The following is a 20,113-nucleotide window of genomic DNA, read 5'->3' on the forward strand; positions in this document are numbered from 1 at the left end:
AATCCTGATATCTAATAGTTTAATTCTTTCCATTTTGTTCTTTAATATTTTCTTGGCTTTTTTGACTGATCTCATCCTCGTGTAAATTTTAGAAGCAGCTCGTCAGTTTCCACATGTCCCCTCTCATCAACCTGCTATGATTTTGGTTAGGATTGCATTGAATCTATAGATCAATTTTAGTTCTATTGACTTTTTAAAAAATATATTACTGCATTTTTTGCAGTTCAATTTTGTTCGTTAATGCTATGGATTTTTCTGTCTTACAGGTCTTTGCACACTTCTTAATAGATTTATTCCTTGACATTTTTTATTCTGTTGTGAATAGCTTTATCTTTTTTTACTTTATAATTGTGTGTTTCTGATATATAGAAATACAGTTTTTATAAATTGACTCTGTCTTTGAAGTGTCTAGGATTTTACCTGATTTGTAAGTGAACAAATTAGCCTCTCAAGGATTTAACAGAAGAAACAAGAATCCTGGGTCATAGAAAAAGTACTATATTACCTATGATAGAGTAAGCAATATGACTATCAGCATACTTTTTGTGTCACCTTTCCCTTACCCCAAGACTCAGGTGATGAGATACAGGCCCAGATGTATCCTATTCGTGCAGTGGGTTTACATCTCAGCCAAGAAACATTACTTTGAGGGATTCACTGCTTTTAGCAGAAGCAAGCATATTTTGCCTGGGAAAAGACATTGCTTCATCTCATGGTTGCTCTGCAGCTGCAAACATAACCCTGAAAGATGGCTCAGGTAAACAGTGTTTCTGGGACTTAAAACACTGCTGGCATTGCTCGCATGTACACATGACTGCACTCGGGGCCTGTGGTGGATTGCCTCTCTGAACATTGACACGGGATGTAACAACATTGCAAAATTAAATTTTTTTTTTTTTTTTTTTGAGATGGAGTCTTGCTCTGTGGCCCAGGCTGGAGTGCAGTGGCCGGATCTCAGCTCACTGCAAGCTCCGCCTCCCGGGTTCAGGCCATTCTCCTTCCTCAGCCTCCCGAGTAGCTGCGATTACAGGCGCCCGCCACCTCGCCCAGCTAGTTTTTTTGTATTTTTTAGTAGAGACGGGGTTTCGCCTTGTTAGCCAGGATGGTCTCGATCTCCTGACCTCGGGATCTGCCCGTCTCAGCCTCCGCAAAATTAATTTTAAAAATCTATTAGTTTATACATAGTTTTATTTGTTTATTTATTTATTTATTTATTTATTTATTTATTTAAGACGGAGTCTCGCTCTGTCGCCCAGGCTGGAGTGCAGTGGCCGGATCTCAGCTCACTGCAAGCTCCGCCTCCTGGGTTTACGCCATTCTCCTGCCTCAGCCTCCCGAGTAGCTGGGACTACAGGCGCCCACCACCTCGCCCGGCTAGTTTTTTGTATTTTTGGTGGGGACGGGGTTTCACCGTGTTAGCCAGGATGGTCTCAATCTCCTGACCTCGTGATCCGCCCGTCTCGGCCTCCCAAAGTGCTGGGATTACAGGCTTGAGCCACCGCGCCCGGCCCCATCGTTTTATTTTTAACCAATAATAATAATAGCTTATATTCAATGAATGACAGTGTTAAGTTCACACCATCTGTATAGCTCTGGAAAATAGGCTAAATAAAAGCAAGTGTTATGCTTCAAATTGTGTCCCCTTCAAAAAGATATATTGAAATCATAACCTCTGGTACCCCAGAATGTGTCCTTATTGGGAAACAGAGTTGTTGTAGAGTTAGTAAGTTAAGATGAAGTCATACTGTAGTAGGGTGGGTCGTTAGTGCTCTAAGACTGGTGTCTTTATAAGATGGGTCATATGAAGACATGGAGACATGAAGAGAGTGCCGTGTGACGATGGAGACGAGGTTGAAATGATGCTACTATAAGCCAAGGAATGCCAAAAATTGCTGGATGTTACCAGAAACTAAGAGAAAGGGATGGAATAGCTTCTCTCACAGAAGGAACCATCCTTGCTGACACATCAGTTTTGGATTTTCAGCCTCCAGAACTGTGAAAGAATAAGTGTCTTGTTTTATGTCACCTAGGTTATGTACTTTTTAAAATGACAGGTCTGGGGAATTAATATAGGGAGTAAAGTTCATTCTTCATTATACTATGCATTCAATACGTTATATTCCCATGAAATCTTTTAAAATATTGTATAGTTATCATCTCTGCTGCCATAATCTTTCTGTTAGCATTTTAATCATCTTCCTGAAGTGAGACTTGCAGCCAGAGCTGAAGGAGGCTTATATATACAAGGGTTTGGTGCCACCTACTTTCTTGATTTTTTTTTTTAAGTTGGGAGACACGGTCTTACTCTGTCACCCAGGCTGGAGGTAGTGGCGTGATCACAACTCAAGTGCAGCCTCAACTTCCTAGGCTCAGGTGATCCTCCTGTCTCAGCCCCCCAAGTAGCTGGGACTACAGCACACCACCACACCTGGCTAACTTTTTATTTATTTATTTAGAGGTGGAGTTTCGCTCTTTCACCTAGGCTGGAGTGCAGTTGCGCAATCTCAGCTCACTCCTACCTCCACCTTCTGGTATCAAGCGATTTTCCTGCCTCAGCCTCCCGAGTAGCTGGGATTACAGGCATGAGCCACCATGCCCGGCTAATTTTTGTATTTTTAGTAGAGTCAGGGTTTCACCATTTTGGCCAGGCTGGTCTTGAACTCCTGACCTCGTGATCTGCCTGCCTCAGCCCCACAAAGTTCTGGGATTACAGTTGTGAGCCACCGCGCCCGGCCATGTTTATTTTTTTATATAGGCAAGATTTTGCCACATTGCCCAGGCTGGTCTTGAACTGAAGTGATCCTGCCCACCTTGACCTCCCAAAGCGCTGGGATTACAGGCATGAGCCACTGTGTCCAGTCTGGAAGGCAGTTTATAATACTGAATACCTCCTGTCAGTAAGGAGAAACTAAAATAAGCAAACTACTCTAAAAATTAGAAAAAAAAGAATAATAAAGTAAACCAATAGGTAGCTGAAGAAAATAATGTATAATAAAAATAAATAATGAAAATTACTAAATTAGAAGAGAAAAATGGTAGAAAAGGTTGGTTTTAAAATGAATCAATATAATAGACAAGCTTTGTTAACGTACTTTTTTTTTAAAGGAAAAAACCATGAGTATATAAATTCAGGTTGAAATTTCAAAACAAAATTAAAAAACCATCAGACTTTTTCACAGTACTTCAAAATGTAGATGAAATGGTATACTTTTCTAGGAAAATACACTGCACAAAAATTGAACCCAGTAGAGATAGAAAGTGTAAATACATTTCTGTAGAAGTAGACCTGTATTAGAACTCCCCTTCAAAAGAACACTATACCCACATGTTCTTCAGGGGAATTCAGTCATATGCTTATTTTTAAATTTTTATTTATTTATTTTGAGATGGAGTCTCATTCTGTCCCACAGGCTGGAGTGCAGTGGTGTGATCTTGGCTCACTGCAGTCTCCGCCTCCTGGGTTCAAGCGATTCTCCTGCCTCAGCCTCCCGAGTGGCTGGGATTACAGGTGTGTACCACCATGCCCAGTTATAATTCAACCATATGTTTAAAGATAATAATCTTAATATTTTAAACACTGTTCCAGAGCTAGAATAAAAAACATCTAGATTATTATTTAAAACAAATTTTCCAAAGATTATGTTATTTTATGAATACTGAGCATTATCTTATGAATATTGAGGCAGAATCATAATAAAAGTTTACTGTATAGTATCCAACTATACATTTAAATGATAATATCATAAATAGGTTTTTGGATTGTGAGTATGATCACTACTATGAATTCTATTATTATTAATTACATTAACAAAGCTAATGTGAAAAATAAGTTATTTCTATGCTTGCTGAAAAGGTCTTTGAATAAATTTTATGCTCAATAAAATTGAGAATTAGTGAATTCCTCTTTAACGTTTTAACTTAGTTAAGAAACCAGTGTCTTAAGGGGGAAACACTAGTGGCTTCTGTTTTAGCCAGAACGAGTCAAGAACAAGATGTCCACTATCTCCATTCTTACTTAACATTATGTAGAGGTGTTTTTTGTTTTTTGTTTTTTCCGAGATGGAGTCTTCCTCTGTTGCCCAGGCTAAAGAGCAGTGGTGCAGTCTCGGCTCGCTGCAACCTCCACCTCCCAGGTTTAAGCAATTCTTCTGCCTCAGCCTCCTGAGTAGTTGAAATTACAGGTGTATGCCACCACGACCAGCTAATTTTTTGTATTTTTAGTAGAGACAGGGCTTCACCATGTTGGCCAGGCTGGTCTCGAACTCCTGACCTCAGATGATCCACCCGTCTCCGCCTCCTAAAGTGCTGGGATTGCAGGCTTGAGCCACCACGCCTGGCCTAGAGTTGTTTATGTCAACAAAGGTAAGCAAGAGAAAGCAGTTTGAGTAACCGACGACAAGAATCAGAAAGGATTAGGTAAAACTACTTCTTTTTTTCAGATGATATAATTTTGTGTCTGACAAACACAAAAGAATCAGTGGAGATAAATACTGATTAAAAAGAGAACTGGTGGCCCATGCTTGTAGTTCCAGCACTTTGGGAGGGTGGGGCAGGAGGATCACTTGAGGCCAGGAGTTTGAGACCAACCTGGACAAACAGCAAGACCCTGTCTCTACAAAAAATGAAAAAAAATTAAAAAAAAAAAAAAGACTGGGCGCGGTGGCTCACACCTGTTATCCCAGCACTTTGGGAGGCCGAGGAGGGCAGATCATGAAGTCAGGAGTTCAAGAACAGCCTGGCCAATATGGTGAAACCCCATCTCTACCAAAAATAAAAAAATTAGCTGGGCGTGGTGGCACGTGCCTGTGGTCCCAGCTGTTTGGGAGGCTGAAGCAGAAGAATCGCTTGAACCTAAGAGGCAGAGGCTGCGTGAGTGCCACTGCACTCCAGCCTAGGCGACATAGCAATGACTCTGTCTCAAAAAAAAAAAAAACAGGCGTGTACCTGTAGTACTACTTAGGAGACGGGGATACCTTGAGCCCAGGAATTCAAGGCTGGGTGACAGAGTGAGTCTGTCTTAAAAAAAGAGAATTTGGGATTGTAAATAAATAGAAGTAAATAAAATTAATATGTAGCAATCAGCCACTATGTGCGTAAATAATAATGAAGAAAGAATATATTTGCGCTAACAACGTCAACAACAAAAAAAATCCGAGCATCTCTTTTTTTTTTTTTTTCTTTTTGAGACAGAGTTTTGCTCTTGTTGCCCAGGCTGGAGTGCAGTGGCACCATCACGGCTTACTGCAACCTCTGCCTCCTGGGTTCAAGCGATTCTCCTCCTTCAGCTTCCCAAGTAGCTGGGATTACAGGCATGCACCACCACACCCAGTTAATTTTGTGTTTTTAGTAGAGAAGGGGTTTCACCATGTTGGCTAGGCTGGTCTTAAACTCCTGACCTCAGGTGTTCCACCTGCCTCGGCCTCCCAAAGTGTTGGGATTACAGGCGTGAGCCACCGTGCCTGGCCAAGCATTACTTTTTTAAGACATGTGCAAAAAGATGTTGAAACAACTCAATACCCAAAAAGATGAAATTGCATTCATTTCTCACTCTCCAGGATAAATTCCAAAGAAATTAAAGTTATAATAAATGTAAAATATGAAACCAAGTACTACAGGAAAGCATGGGTGAATTTGTTTTTTTTTTTTTTTTTTTGAAATGGAGTGTAGTGGCACAATCTCGGCTCACTGCAAGCTCCTCCTCCCGGGTTCACGCCATTCTCCTGCCTCAGCCTCCCGAGTAGCTGGGACTACAGGCGCCCACCACCTCGCCTGGCTGTTTTGTATTTTTGGTGGGGACGGGGTTTCACTGTGTTAGCCAGGATGATCTAGATCTCCTGACTTCGTGATCCACCCGCCTCAGCCTCCCAAGGTGCTGGGATTACAGGCATGAGCCACCATGCCCGGCCAAACATGGGTGAATTTCTTTTAGAACCTGAGAATGAAGAAATTTTTTTCTCTGATGCTTCTTGAAGCGTATGTGTTTATCTTTTAGTCTAGCAAACTCACTTCTAAGAATCAACCTTAGAGATAAACTGTCAGAAATACAAAATGGCAGATATTAAGATCAATGATTCTCAAACTCGAGCTTGTATCAGAATCACCTAGAGAAAGTATGGTGCAGATTCCTGGGCCTCACTTCAGAGTATCTGATTCAGTAATCTGGGCTTGCACCAATAATTTTCATTTCTAGTACATTTTTAGGTAGTAATGATGTTGTTCTGGGTACCATATTTTAGAACCACTGGTTAAGACGTAGTCATGAAAACAAAAGACCAGAAACAACCCAAAAAATACCCATCAACAAAATCTGGTGGAAGAAATCACGGTTGTTATACTCAATGGAATTCTATGCAACTATTAAAAGGAATGCACAAGAGTTCCGTGTTCTGTTCTAGGATATCCTCCAGGATACACTGAGTTTTTTCACTCAAATCAAAGTGGCTCCAGCCTGGGCAACAGAGTAAGACCCTGTCTTTAAAAAAAAAAAAAAAATTGAAACACTGGACAGTGGTATATGATCTTTTGTTTAAAGAAATAAGTAAAATCATTAAAACGGGCCAGGCATTTTGGCTTACACCTGTAATCCCAGCAGTTTGGGAGGCCGATTCGCGCGGATCACCTGAGATCAGGAGTTCCAGACCAGCCTGGCCAACATGGTGAAACCCTGTCTCTACTAAAAATACAAAAATTAGCTGGGCGTGGTGGTGGGCACCTGTAATCCCAGCTACTTAGGAGGCTGAGGCATGAGAATTGCTTGAACTTGGGAGGCAGAGATTGCAGCGAGCTAAGATTGTGCCATTGCACTCCAGCCTGGGCAACAAGAACGAAACTGTCTTAAAAAGGAAAAAAAACAAAAGTATTAAAACATGTATACTGTATTTTAACAAAATGAAAAATATGAATAAAAATGAAAGGACGAACAAAGACCTATTAAAATGATTTTCTGTAGAGTAGTATAGTTAAGGAAGAGAGCTAGACTTGTATGAAAGTAATATGATTTGTAACGTTACGTAATTTAAAATTTTTAATGTACTTCCTAGAAATAAGAAATAAAGCAAACAAGTATGTCAAATTTGTGGTGTAATGATAGATAAGTTATTGTGGGATGTAGCTTAGGTATGGGAGACAAGACATAAACCTTTTTTTCCCCCTCTTCACAGGTGTTGAAGGAGACAAATCTTAAACTTCATTCAGTAGTCTTAATTTCAATAATTATATTGTATGGTTTCTTTGAAACTATATCTATAATACTAAGCAAATTAATAATTGTAGTAGTATTAGGAACCAGGATTGTTAGGTGGGAAGAAACAGGATAAAAATACAAAATCAGCCTGGGCATGGTGGCTCATGCCTGTAATCTCAGCACTTTGGGAGGCTGAAGTGGGTGGATTACTTGAGGTCTGGAGTTCAAGACCAGCCGGGTCAACATGGCGAAACCGTGTCTCTACTAAAAATACAAAAAAATTAGCTGGGTATGGTGGCAGGTGCCTGTAATTCCAGCTACTTGGGAGGCTGAGACAGGAGAATCGCTTGAACCCAGGAGGCAGAGGTTGCAGTGAGCCGAGATTGCACCACTGCACTCCAGCCTGAGCAGCAGAAGGAGACTCCATCTCAAAAAAAAAAAAAAAAAAAAAAAAAAAAAAACCAAATCAGAAAAGTTAAGTTAAAGCTCTGTAATCTTCAGTTCAAATTTGGTATCCAAGCATGAATTTCATTTTCTCTTTCTAAATGATGACTTCTTGTTCTAGCCACTGAAAAGTTTAGAACTAGTGGTAACCTGTTGACAGTGAGCACTCCTAGTGTGGTGTGCACACCATAGTCTTTTAATGCCATTTCCAATTTAAAGATGTCAGAGTTTGTTGAAGAAGTAGTTGATCCAGGTCTGGGCCAAAAGTTATGCAAGATTTGCCTGGGACAACTTTCTGTGACAGGTATTAAAAAAGCTGTCAAATATGGGTGGAGCCATATCCCCAAGACAGTTTACAACTTGAAGGAGGTCCCACTAGGTCAAAATGTTTCAATTTGGGTGCTAAATATATATTTTTAAAACATTACATGTAGTTTGGTGTATAGTATCCTATCTTTGATAATTGCATTTGATTTAAATATTTCACATATGTAAACATCTATGAGAACTTGTTGATTTTAGGTGTTGTATGAGTTTTCTGAAGTTGCAGGTTATCACAAAGTGGGCAGCTTAAGCAAACAAATTTATTCTCTCAGTTCTGAATGCCAGAAGTCTGAAAGCAAGGTGTTGGCATGTCTGCATTCCCTACAGAGGCTTTGCGGGAGAATCTGCTCCTTGCTTTCTCTAGGCTTTTTCTTGTTGACTTCCTTGCCTTATGAACACATTACTCCAGTCTCTGCCTGTGTCTTCCCTTATGCATCTCTTATGAAGAGGCTTGTCATTGGCTTTAGGATCCATTTGGTGGATAATCCAGGATGATCTTCTTGTCTGAAGATCCTTAACTCAGTTACACCTGCCAGGGCTCTTTTCCCAAATAAAGTAACATTCACAGATTCTGGAGCTTAGAATGTAGACATATCTTTTTGGTGGCCACCATTATCAGCCAGCTATAGGTTACCTATTCATTACTCTGAAAATGAAGTTCAAATCTTGGCTCTGCTCCTTACTGGCTATATATCTTTTGGCAAACTAATTGAATTTCTTGATATGTAAAACTTAGATAATACCATCGTAATATGCAGATGAATATGTATCTTTGAAATTTATTTTTGTATATAAATATATAGCCTTGAAACTTTTTGTATTTTTATTTGCATAGAAAAATATCATAAGGATGCCAATCAAACTGTCTTTCTTAGTTATTTCTAGAAGTATAATTTGAGGAGTTTAGGTAGGGGTAGAAAGAAAACTACCCTAAGAGAGAGAGTAATTATGAGAGTTCAATGAACTCCTGTTAAAATGAACCTAGTACAGTGTTAAGCATATAGGAGATACTTGTCTGCTGTTACTAATAATAAAATTATATGTCTTCGAAGATAGCATAGTCACTAAAAGGAATTGTAAGAGATAAGTTTCTCAACAGAGATAAGTTTAAATCTTTAAGTGTTTTTATTTTTTTGTTTTTTTATTTTTAAAAACGATAGGGTCTCATACTGTCACCCTCTAGGCTGGATTGCAGCGTCCCAAGTAGCTGGGAATACAAGTTTATGCCACCATGCCCAGCTAATTAAAAAATTTTTTTTTCTAGTGACAGGGTCTCACTATGTTGCCTAGGCTGATGTTGAACTCCTGGCCTCAAGTGATCCTCCCACCTCCGCCATGCAAAATGCTGGGATTATAGGTGTGAGCCACTGTGCCAGGCCTGTATTTAAGTCTTATTTGCTGATTGTAATACTGAATCTTTAATATTTTAAAAGTTAGAACAAGCTTGGACAACATAGCAAGACCCCATCTCTTAAAAAAAAAAACTTCAAAAAAAATTACCTGGATGTGATAACATATACCTGTGGTCCCAGCTACTCAGGAGGTGAAGGTAGGAGATTACTCGAGCCTGCAAGGTCAAGGCTGCAGTGGGCTGCGATCATGTCCCTGCACTCCAGCCTGGGCAAGAGTGAGACCCTGTCTCAAAAATAACATAAAATAATAAAAAAAGTTAGAGTACTGTTTAAGTTTCATAGACCAGTACTTAGCATTAAGTCAACTCTGGGAAATGTTTATACTGGTGGGTCCTGTAATTTTCATGATTTATTTTGGTTGGCTTAGTTAAATGCTGTGGTTTAATTTGTTAAAAAAAGGTGTTTGGCTTAAGGGTAAACATCCTAAGCAGTTTGTCCTGGTAATTGCAGATAGCTTTATTGTCACTTTTCTGGGCTGCAAAGTAGAATTCTTATATTTTCTAGTGGAGTTATTTTGGCTTTTTATTTTCTGTTTGTAATCAGGCAGTATTTGGGGTAGGCGAGGAAATATATAGTCTTGAGATTTCTGCAAGACGTTATTAAGAAAATATTAATAGGCTGGGCGCGGTGGCTCAAGCCTGTAATCCCAGCACTTTGGGAGGCCGAGACGGGTGGATCACGAGGTCAGGAGATCGAGACCATCCTGGCTAACACGGTGAAACCCCGTCTCTACTAAAAATACAAAAAAAAACTAGCCGGGCGAGGTGGCGGGCGCCTGTAGTCCCAGCTACTCGGGAGGCTGAGGCAGGAGAATGGCGTGAACCCAGGAGGCGGAGCTTGCAGTGAGCTGAGATCCGGCCACTGCACTTCAGCCTGGGCGACAGAGCGAGACTCCGTCTCAAAAAAAAAAAAAAAAATTAATAGTTTTAACTTTTACTTTTGTTTCTTTAAAAACATTGGCCAAGTAAAAAAGACAGACAATTCCTGGTGGAATTGTAAAAATAGTGCATCCATTTTGAAAAACAGCTTGGCAGTTCCTCAAGTTAAACAGAGAGTTATTGTAAGACCCAGCAATTCCACTCCTAGGAATGAACCCGAGAGACTAAAAGCACATATTTAAAACATCTGCACACAAATGTTCTTCATAACATTGTTCATAATAGCCAAAAAGTAGAAACAATCCAGATGTTCATCAGCTGATGAATAGACAAAACGTGACATAGGCATGCAATGGAATATTATTCTACGATAAAGAATAAAGTATCCATACACATTGAAACATGGATGCGCCTTCAAAAGTAAGCACGTCGTTGAAAAAGTCATTTATAAACGAGCACTAATATATGATTTCATTATATGAAATATCCCTAAGAGGCAAATTTATAAAGACAGAAAGTAGATTACTGGTTACCTAGGACCACGAACATAGATGGGGTAAAAGATGAGTAACAGTTAACATGTATGGTGTTTTTTGAGGGGTGATGATTGTACAACTTGGTGAATATACTGAAAGCCATTGAATTTTATGTTTTTTCCCCCAACATTTTCAGAATAAATTTAATTTTGTTAGCTTACCAGGGAAAATACAATCACTAGTCACACAACAAATTGATTCTGAATGGATTGCAAAACCAAAGTTTAAACCTAAATCCTGATGCTTTTAAAAGAAAACAGAAAATAACATCTTTGTGGTCTTAAGATAGAGAATGATTCCTTAAATAAAACAAGATATTTAATATACTGGGGAAATAACAAATGAGATTATTTAAATATATTTTAAGTATTTCTCAGAAAGAGGAGAAAGAGACCGAGAGAGCATGTATTAGTTTGTTTTCACACTGCTATAAATACCTGAGACTGGGTAATTTATAAAGGAAAAAGGTTTAACTGACTCACAGTTCCACATGGCCGGGGAGGCCTAAGGAAACTTAACAATCATGGCAGAAGGCGAAGGGGAAGCAGCGAACTTCACACGGTGGCAGGAGAGAGAAGTGAGAAAGAGCAGGGAAAATTGCCTTTAAAAAACCATCAGATCTCATGAGAACAACCTGCGGGAAGCTGCCCCCATGATCCAATCAGCTTCCTACTTCAACACGTGGGGGATTACAGGTCCCTCTGCTGACACGTGGGGATTACAATTCAAGATGAGATTTGGGGCCCAGCGAAGTGGCTCGTGCCTGTAATCCCAGCACTTTGGGAGGCTGAGGTGGGTGGATCACCTGAAGTCAAGAGTTTGAGACCAGCCTGGCCAACATGGTGAAACCTCGTCTCTACTGAAAATACAAAAATTAGCTGGGCATGGTGGCAGGCACCTGTAATCCCAGCTACTTGGGAGGCTGAGGCAGGAGAATCGCTTGAACCTGGCAAGCAGAGGTTGCAGTGAGCTGAGATCGTGCCATTGCACTCCAGTCTGGGTGACAAGAGCAAAACTCCGTCTCAAAAAGCAAAAAAAAAAAGATGAGATTTGGGTGGGGACACAGAGCCAAACCATATCAGAAGACTAAAAAAGGACGTCTATCTAGCATATATAAAGAACTACCATAAGTCAACAAGAAAAAGACAGCTATTAATAAAACCACGGGAAGATAAACAAAATAACAGTCTTCAAAATAGAGGTTATTCAGTGACTAAAAAAGTGTTAACACGTGTTCAACTTTCTTAGCTATCTGAGAAAAGCCTGATATAAACACAGCAACCAGGAGATTGAAATGAAAATGACAGAAAATACCAAGTGTTGGCAAGGATGTAGAAAAGTCATACACTGCTGGTGGCTTCAAAATTTTGTACAAGCATTTTGAAAAACTGTCAGTGTGACCTAAAACTGAAGAGATGTAAAACATAAAACACAAGTCCACTACTACCTATATACCCCAAAATTTTTATGTCACCAATGCATTTTCTAGAATTTATATACTAGTACTATTCCTAATATTCCCAGATGAAAAACACTTGCATGTACATAAGCAGTGGAATAATTGTGTGATATTTTCACAACAGAATTCAATGCTAATAAATGATTCGCAACATGGAAAACTACATATAAATTCAAAACAGCCCACAGAATGTAAAAAGACATGTACAAAAGAGTTTCTGCTGCACAATATTTATATGAAGTGTAAAAGAGGTAAAAGTAACCTCTGCTGTTAGATGTCAGTGTAGTGCTCATCCTTGAGGATAGTGACCGGCTGGGATCACAAAAAGATAGCTGTGGGCTTAAAATATCCTTTTTAAAAAAATTTAAATATAAAAAAAACCTCATTGTGCTACCCACTTGTGATCTGTGTGCATATGTTTAAATATTTTATTTTATTTTTTTACTTTTATTTTAGGTTCGGGGTACATGTGCAGGTTTTTTATACAGGTAAATTATATGTCATGGGGGCTTGGTGTACAGAATACTTTGTCACCCAGGAAATAAGCATAGTACCTGATAGGTAATTTTTTGATCCTCACCCTCCTCCCACCTCCACCCTCAAGTAGGCTTCAAATTTTATACTTTAGGCAAGATGTATAGTATATGAATTTTATATATATATATATATATATTTTCCTTTTGTGATGGAGTCTCACCCTGTTGCCCAGGCTAGAGTACAGTGGCGTGATCTCAGCTCACTGCAATCTCCGCCTCCCGGGTTCAAGTGATTCTCCTGCCTCAGCCTCCTGAGTAGCTGGGACTACAGGTGTGTGCCACCACACCCAGCTAATTTTTGTATTTTAGTAGAGTAGGGGTTTCACCATGTTGGCCAGGCTGGTCTTAAACTCCTGACCTCAAGTGTTCCACCTGCCTCAGCCTCCCAAAGTTCTAGGATTACAGGTGTGAGCCACCATGCCCAGCTGCTTGGTATATAAATTTTAGCTTAATAAAGCTATTTTTAAAAAATTGGTCAGTATCAAAGTATACTAAGGCTATGATTTTTTTTTTTTAAAGACAGAGTCTCGCTCTGTCACCTGGGCTGGAGTGCAGTGGCGCGATCTCGGCTCACTGCAAGCTCTGCCTCCCAGGTTCATGCCAGAGTAGCTGGGACTACAAGCACCTGCCACCATGCCCGGCTAATTTTTTTGTATTTTTAGTAGAGACAGGGTTTCACCATGTTAGCCAGGATGCTCTCGATCTCCTGACCTCGTGATCCGCCAGCCTCATCCTCCCAAAGTGTTGGGATTACAGGTGTGAGCCACCGCGCCCGGCCGAGGCTATGATTTCTTTTTGCAGCTGAACTGTCTTGAATTATTCAACTCCATTTTTAAACATCAAGCTTTTTGTACATCAGCTCTTTTCCATATATAAATTATATACTTTTTCATAAAGGTTGGGATACAGAACTAAACTAAGTATGACGATAAATCAGCATCTTTTTTTTTTTTTTTTTTTTTTTTTTTGAGATGGGCTCTCGCTCTGTGACCCAGGCTGGAGTGCAATGGTGTGGTCTCGGCTCACTGCCACCTCCGCCTCCAGGGTTCAAGGGATTTTCCTGCCTCAGCCTTTCGAGTGCCTGGGATTACAGGCATGTTGCCACCACACTCGGCTAATTTTTGTATTTTTAGTAGAGACGGAGTTTTACCATATTGGTCGGGCTGGTCTTGAACTCCTGACCTCAGTTGATCCGCCTGCCTCAGCCTCCCAAAGTACTGGAATTACAGGCGTTAGCCACCACGCCCGGCCAAGTCATAATCTTAATTGTTTGCTGCTGTCTTCTTTAAATGCATCTACTGTGCATTCCTTTCTTAGGACGCCTAAGTAAATTGAAATACCATAGTCCAAAACTTGGATACACAAATGAAATATGCTTCTACATTTTTATGACTGGTAGCTAGCCTACCTATCAGTATGTATGTAATTTTTTTTTTTTTTTTTTGAGACGGAGTTTTGCTCTTGTTGCCCAGGCTGCAGTGCAATGGCACGATCTCCTCACCACAACTTCCACCTCCCAGGTTCAAGCGATTCTTCTCCCTCAGCCTCCTGAGTAGCTGGGATTACAGGCATATGCCACCACACCTGGCTAATTTTGTATTTTTAGTAGAGATGGGGTTTCTCCATGTTGGTCAGGCTGTTCTTAAACTCTGACCTCAGGTCATCTGCCCGCTTTGGCCTCCCAAAGTGCTGGGATTGCAGGCGTGAGCCACCGCGCACCGCCTTGTATGTACTTTTATGACATCTTAAAGCTTATTGCCCTTACTATGGGATATCATTTTGCTATTTGGGCCTTTTCAGTCCAACTACTATGAATAGAGGAAGACTTTAGTAAACATGCATTCTTCAAGAGTCATCACTAGCAGTAGTGATTATAATTTCTTGTTGCGTGTTTTTTTTTAATAAGCGTACTAAATCAGCAATTTCTGTATCATAAACACTACTCACATATTGTTTAATTTTATAGAACATAAATATCTACTTGCTGTTTAAGAGGTACAGATTCTTAAAGAAAGAACTCTCATTCACATAAGACCCACTCAGGTCTGGCTGAGCTCTGCCAGACTATATAAAACAGCTAGTGATGAAGTAGAGAGTGTTACATCCTATGCAAATTCAAATTGCTTCCATTAGAGAAATCTTAACATGCCCTCTCACATTGGTAAACCTGTAACTATTGATTTAAAGGATGAAGGAATGTAAGGATTAAAACTAGGGTAGAGTTTTGAGGTCGAATGGCCTTAATGTCTTTATTTTAAACTGCCAGCCCAAGGCCCTTCCACTATATCATGTTGTCATTAGATTTACTGTGAGACCATAGATACTGTCTAAAAGGCCCTAGAATCTTTTCTAAGTTTTATCTGATTTGATGAGTCATTCTTCAGTCAATTCTATTGAAAAATTAATAAATGGAAAGTAAGGAATACTAACACTCATACCTTCCCAATCCTATCATCCTTCACTAGAACTTTCTGAGGAAAAAAACTGAAAAGAGAGGCTGTTTGCAGTAAAACTCCAAAAAGTACATCGTTCCCAAAAGTGTTTGGTCATAGTTCTTACTCCAGGTAGCAGCATATGATTGGGGAAGGAATGGTGCTTGATATCTCTGTTAACAAAAATCTTTTATTGTCACTTTTTTTTTTCCTAGTATCATCGTCCTCCCCACAGTCAGGCTGCCCATCACCCACCATTCCAGCAGGTAAAGTCATTTCTCCATCACAGAAGCACAGCAAGAAGGCACTAAAGCAGGTAAGCATTGCTAGTCTGTGTTTATCAAGTAGAATTTCCTATATTAAAAACGCACACCTCGGCAGTCTTTGGATATTTTTTGAAAATTTTTTACATTGGGCCCTTGTCAGTGGAACTTTCATGCAGTAGCCCAATGTGGTTTTAGTAATTTATGCACCTCTTTGTAACACATGTTACAAGTTTTTGGTAGATACTCTTTTTTTTTTGAAATGGAGTCTTGCTCTGTTGCTAGGCTGGAGTACAGTGGCACGATCTCGGCTCACTGCAACCTCTGCTTCCCGGGTTCAAGCAATTCTCCTGCCTCAGCCTCCCAAGTAGCTGGGACTGCAGGCGCCTGCCACCACGCCCAGCTAGTTTTTGTGTTTTTAGTAGAGACAAGGTTTCACCATGTTGGCCAGGATGGTCTCGATCTCTTGACCTTGTGATCTACCAACCTTGGCCTCCCAAGGTCCTGGGATTACAGGCGTGTGCCACCGCACCTGGCCGGTAGATACTCTTTTTATCACATTTTTGAAGTGTCTAATTTGTTCATAGTTTGCTCAGAATCTTTCGTTTGTTTGTACCTGTGTTTTTAAATCATGAATAGGTGTTGAATTTTTCAGGTTTGTTTTCTTTGGGATTTATTGAGATGATCACATAGATTTTTCTCTTTTAATCTACTAACACAGAATTGCACAGCTAGACTTTCTTTTTTTCTCTTTTCTTTTTTTGAGGCGGAGTTTCTCTTGTTGCCCACTGCAGCCTCCACCTCAGCCTCCCGAGTAGCTGGGATTACTTACAGGTGCTGATCACACTGCCTGGCTAATTTTTGTGTTTTTAGTAGAGACGGGGTTTCACCATGTTGGTCAGGCTGATCTTGAACTCCTGACCTCAAATGATTCACCTGCCTCAACCTCCCAAAGTGCTGGGATTACAGGTGTAAGCCACCACACCTGGCCTGGATTTTTTAACATTATACTATACTTAACTTTGTTGGGTACAGTGACTCATGCCTGTAATCCTAGCACTTTGGGAGGCCAAGGCAGGCGGATCACCTGAGGTCAGGGGTTCAGAGACCTCCTGTAATCCCAGCTACTTTGGAGGATGAGATGAGAGAATCATTTGAACCCAGGGTGTGGAGGTTACAATGAGCCAAGATCGTGCCACTGCACTCCAGCTTGGGCAATAGAGCAAGACCCCATCTCAAAAAAAAAATTAAATAATAAATAATTAAAAAAAAAAAATGGGCCGGGCATGGTGGCTCAAGCCTGTAATCCCAGCACTTTGGGAGGCCGAGACGGGTGGATCATGAGGTCAGGAGATCAAGACCATCCTGGCTACCACGGTGAAACCCCATCTCTACTAAAAAATACAAAAAACTAGCTGGGCGTGGTGTTGGGTGCCTGTAGTCCCAGCTACTCGGGAGGCTGAGGCAGGAGAATGACGTAAACCCAGGAGGCAGAGCTCGCAGTGAGCTGAGATCCGGCCACTGCACTCCAACCTGGGTGACAGAGCGAGACTCCGTCTCAATAAATAAATAAATAAATAAATAAATAAATGTACACGATCACAGCAGAAATAGTTCTCAAAAAACAAACAAATAAATAAATAAATAAATGTGCACGATCACAACAGAAATAGTTGCAATCAAGTGGTTCTATTAAATTTTACATTAATCTGAAATTACATGGGTCCTGTGAGGAGCAAGGAATGAATACTGGTGACTGCATCTGCAGCAAGTCTGTGAACATCTTCTGATCTAATTGCAAAGAGTGAGAGAATAAGCCATATCAATGGTCAGTCAATACAGCCATTTTATGTACTTTGTGCTTCTGCCTAACCTATTATAAATGTAGGTGAGCCTAAGCGAGACATAGAGCTCTCTCAGTTGTTTTTCTGCGTTGACAACTTAGAGTGAGGAGATGATTTGTTGCCATTGTGCCTATAGCATAGCCAGAGATAAGTGTGAAATGTTAAGCAGGAGGAAACTATATTGGGAAAAGAGAATAGGAATCCAGAAGTAGCCAGTTGTTCCAGACTTTTCCACATGATGGTGTTAAGATCTTGAAACTGGCAACCTAGCAAAGTCAAACTTCAGGTTTTTTCCCTGAAATTACTTTTCTTGGTTTCTTTATCTTTTTTTTTTTTTAAAAAAACCTTAAGTTAAAAGTTGCCTTCATAATGTTTTTGTGATTAAAATTTAGGCATTTCTTGTTTTTTTCTGTTGATTTTAAATAGTATTATCAAGTATATTCTATAAATTAAGAACCTCATAGAAATCAAAATATTCTGAAGTAGACAGAAGGAACCACACTGTTGTTAGAACCAGTATTGTCTAGTCTTCCCCCTCTGTTTATTGCATTGCTGTAAATTGCTGAAATTTGATAATTGGGACAGATCTCATTGTTGTCACCCAAGACAACTGATGTAGTTATTTACAAACTTTTGTAAATATATAGTACCTCTGAAGCCTGCATAAACTAAATATTTACATTTCTACATAGGTTTGATGCAGACAGGGCTCTTTTATAAGGCTTAGAATTTCATTTCTAGAAATGATGGAAAACATACAGTCTCTGCTTACAAGACTGGGAAGTTTTTGGCTTACCTAATGATTTTTAAGTTCCAAAAAATGCTAATGACTATTTTTCACATTTATATAAAGGAATGATACTGGCAAAAACTATCCAAACTCTAAGAATCATTTAGGCTTTGTGTTTAGTTGTCTTAATTTAAACTGATAAGAACAGATACTACATTTGATCTTAGCCAAAAGGCGAAGAAGCGAAAGTTGGCTTAATTTAGGATTTTGTTTGCTTTGATAGATTTCAAAGAAATGGAACAATCAGCATGCTTCTTGCCATTTGAAAAAGAAGTAATTTACTTTATATTATTACTAAAAAACTGATTTGTTTTGTTTCTTATAGTCTGTTTTATCTTTATAGGCTCTAAAGCAGCAACAGCAGAAGAAGCAGCAGCAGCAGTGCAAGCCAAGCATATCCATCTCCTCCAACCAGCATCTCTCTCTCAAGACTGTCAAAGCAGCCAGTGACTCTGTACCTGCCAAACCTGGTAAGCAGTTTGGGCAGTTTTTCAATGGAAGTTTCTTTTCCCAGTATTTTTGTGTTGGTTTTCCTAATTTGTTTATGACATCATTTATTTTTAAATTACATTTACTTACACAATCCTTGTACTGCCAGAACATCAATATAAATCTTTCAAGGATAAATGGGAGAAGTTGTATGCAAAATAATCATGCAGTTATTAAAAAATAACTCAGAGCCCAGGAGTTCAAGACCAGCCTGGGCAAAATAGTGAGACCCTGTCTCAACAACAACAAACAAAATTAGCCGGATGTAGTGGTGCACACCTGTAGCCCCAGCTACTCAGGAAGCTAAGGTGGGAGGATTGGTTGAGCCTGGGAGGTCAAGACTGCCATTAGCCCTGATCTCACCACTGCACTGCAGCCTGGATGACAGAGCAAGACCCTGTTTCCAAAAAAACGTTAGCACTGGGATTTGCATGTAAGAAGGAAATAAATGACTGACTTTCAAGATGGTCTAATCTAATAAATGTTTGGAAACCTCTAATCAACAACCTTAAAATCTGATGTTTCCAAGAGGTGCAAACTAAACTCTTAGCCAGTTTTCTGTAAGAATAACAGGTTTTCCTAAGAATACATACAACCTTTGAGTTTATTTTGGACATGTCTGTAAGGCCTTTGGATCTTTTGTTGTGGTTGCGTGTTTGTTTCTACTCTAAACTTTCTACATACAGACTCTGTATTGTATTACATAATTCAGTTTGATACCATAAGCTGATTCTATGGGCCTGCCAGACTCAATCTGAATCTTACAGAACTGCATTTTTATGAGAAAGGAAATTTACCACTAGAAGCAAATAGTATGCTGGGAGGAAAAACAGTTTTATTTTACTCTTTGACTTTAATTCTCAACAAAACACATTAGGGAGGGTCACATTGCCTCATACGTAACTTCATTTAGTGAATGTTGAATGATTGATTAATTGATTCTGTCTATAATCTCAGTGCTACCAGTCTTTACGTATTTTTTTCTCCTAGCAACATGGGAGGGAAAGCAATCTGATGGACAGTCAAACAGCCCTCAGAACTCAAACTCCAGCTTTTCTTCTTCAGTTAAAGTGGAAAATACTTTGCTAGGCTTGGGGAAGAAGTCATTCCAGAGATCTGAGAGACTCCATACCAGTAAGTTTGCTTACAAAGACTTCAGTTTTCATTACCATGATTTATCAGCTGCGTGTTTAAAATTCATCAGCTACCTGACTTAGGTACTTACAACTTAGATTTGAGTTACATAACAAAGATTAGACATAACTTTTGTTGTTGCTAACATAATTACTGTTACGAAATGAAAAGTAACAGGAACAGAATTGGTTTCGTATGTCTTTCTTCTGTTATCCCCTGTTTACCTTTGAGCTCTTGACTGTATTCATGTTGTTCCTGTCTTCCTCTTAACAAGCTGTATTTGAGAGAAAGATCTATTATCAGTCATTTTGTGGTTTATTTCCCTTTCTGCCAATAGTTTGCTTTGTCCAGCATTATTCATTTTTTATTTCTGTGTAAAGAAAGAAAGA

The 20,113-nt window shown here is 39.6% G+C and overlaps 1 protein-coding gene, 1 long non-coding RNA gene and 1 pseudogene across 10 annotated transcripts in view; 1 reads left to right on the forward strand and 2 right to left on the reverse strand.

The window, feature by feature from the left end:
* The window catches only part of ASXL2 (ASXL transcriptional regulator 2), a 155,221-nt gene that overhangs the window by 101,306 nt on the left and 33,802 nt on the right, over positions 1-20,113 (forward strand). For 6 of the 9 annotated variants that reach the window (XM_077959999.1, XM_015111861.3, XM_077959993.1 and 3 more), the window contains 3 exons: positions 15,420-15,520; positions 18,445-18,571; positions 19,581-19,724. In XM_077959999.1, the coding sequence (XP_077816125.1) occupies positions 15,420-15,520; positions 18,445-18,571; positions 19,581-19,724 (372 nt within the window). The remainder of the gene's footprint in view (positions 1-15,419; positions 15,521-18,444; positions 18,572-19,580; positions 19,725-20,113) is intronic. The other 3 variants (XM_077960000.1, XM_077959994.1, XM_077959995.1) reach the window with 1 other exon arrangement.
* Positions 1,236-2,956, reverse strand: LOC144333887 (uncharacterized). The gene is made up of 2 exons (XR_013403019.1): positions 2,592-2,956; positions 1,236-1,365 (listed from the first exon to the last, which is right to left on the reverse strand). It is a non-coding gene; the product is annotated as an uncharacterized LOC144333887 (long non-coding RNA).
* Positions 18,162-18,288, reverse strand: LOC114672062 (U2 spliceosomal RNA; annotated as a pseudogene).

Source organism: Macaca mulatta, chromosome 13 (assembly GCF_049350105.2).
Source record: "Macaca mulatta isolate MMU2019108-1 chromosome 13, T2T-MMU8v2.0, whole genome shotgun sequence".
Taxonomy (NCBI): domain Eukaryota; kingdom Metazoa; phylum Chordata; class Mammalia; order Primates; family Cercopithecidae; genus Macaca; species Macaca mulatta.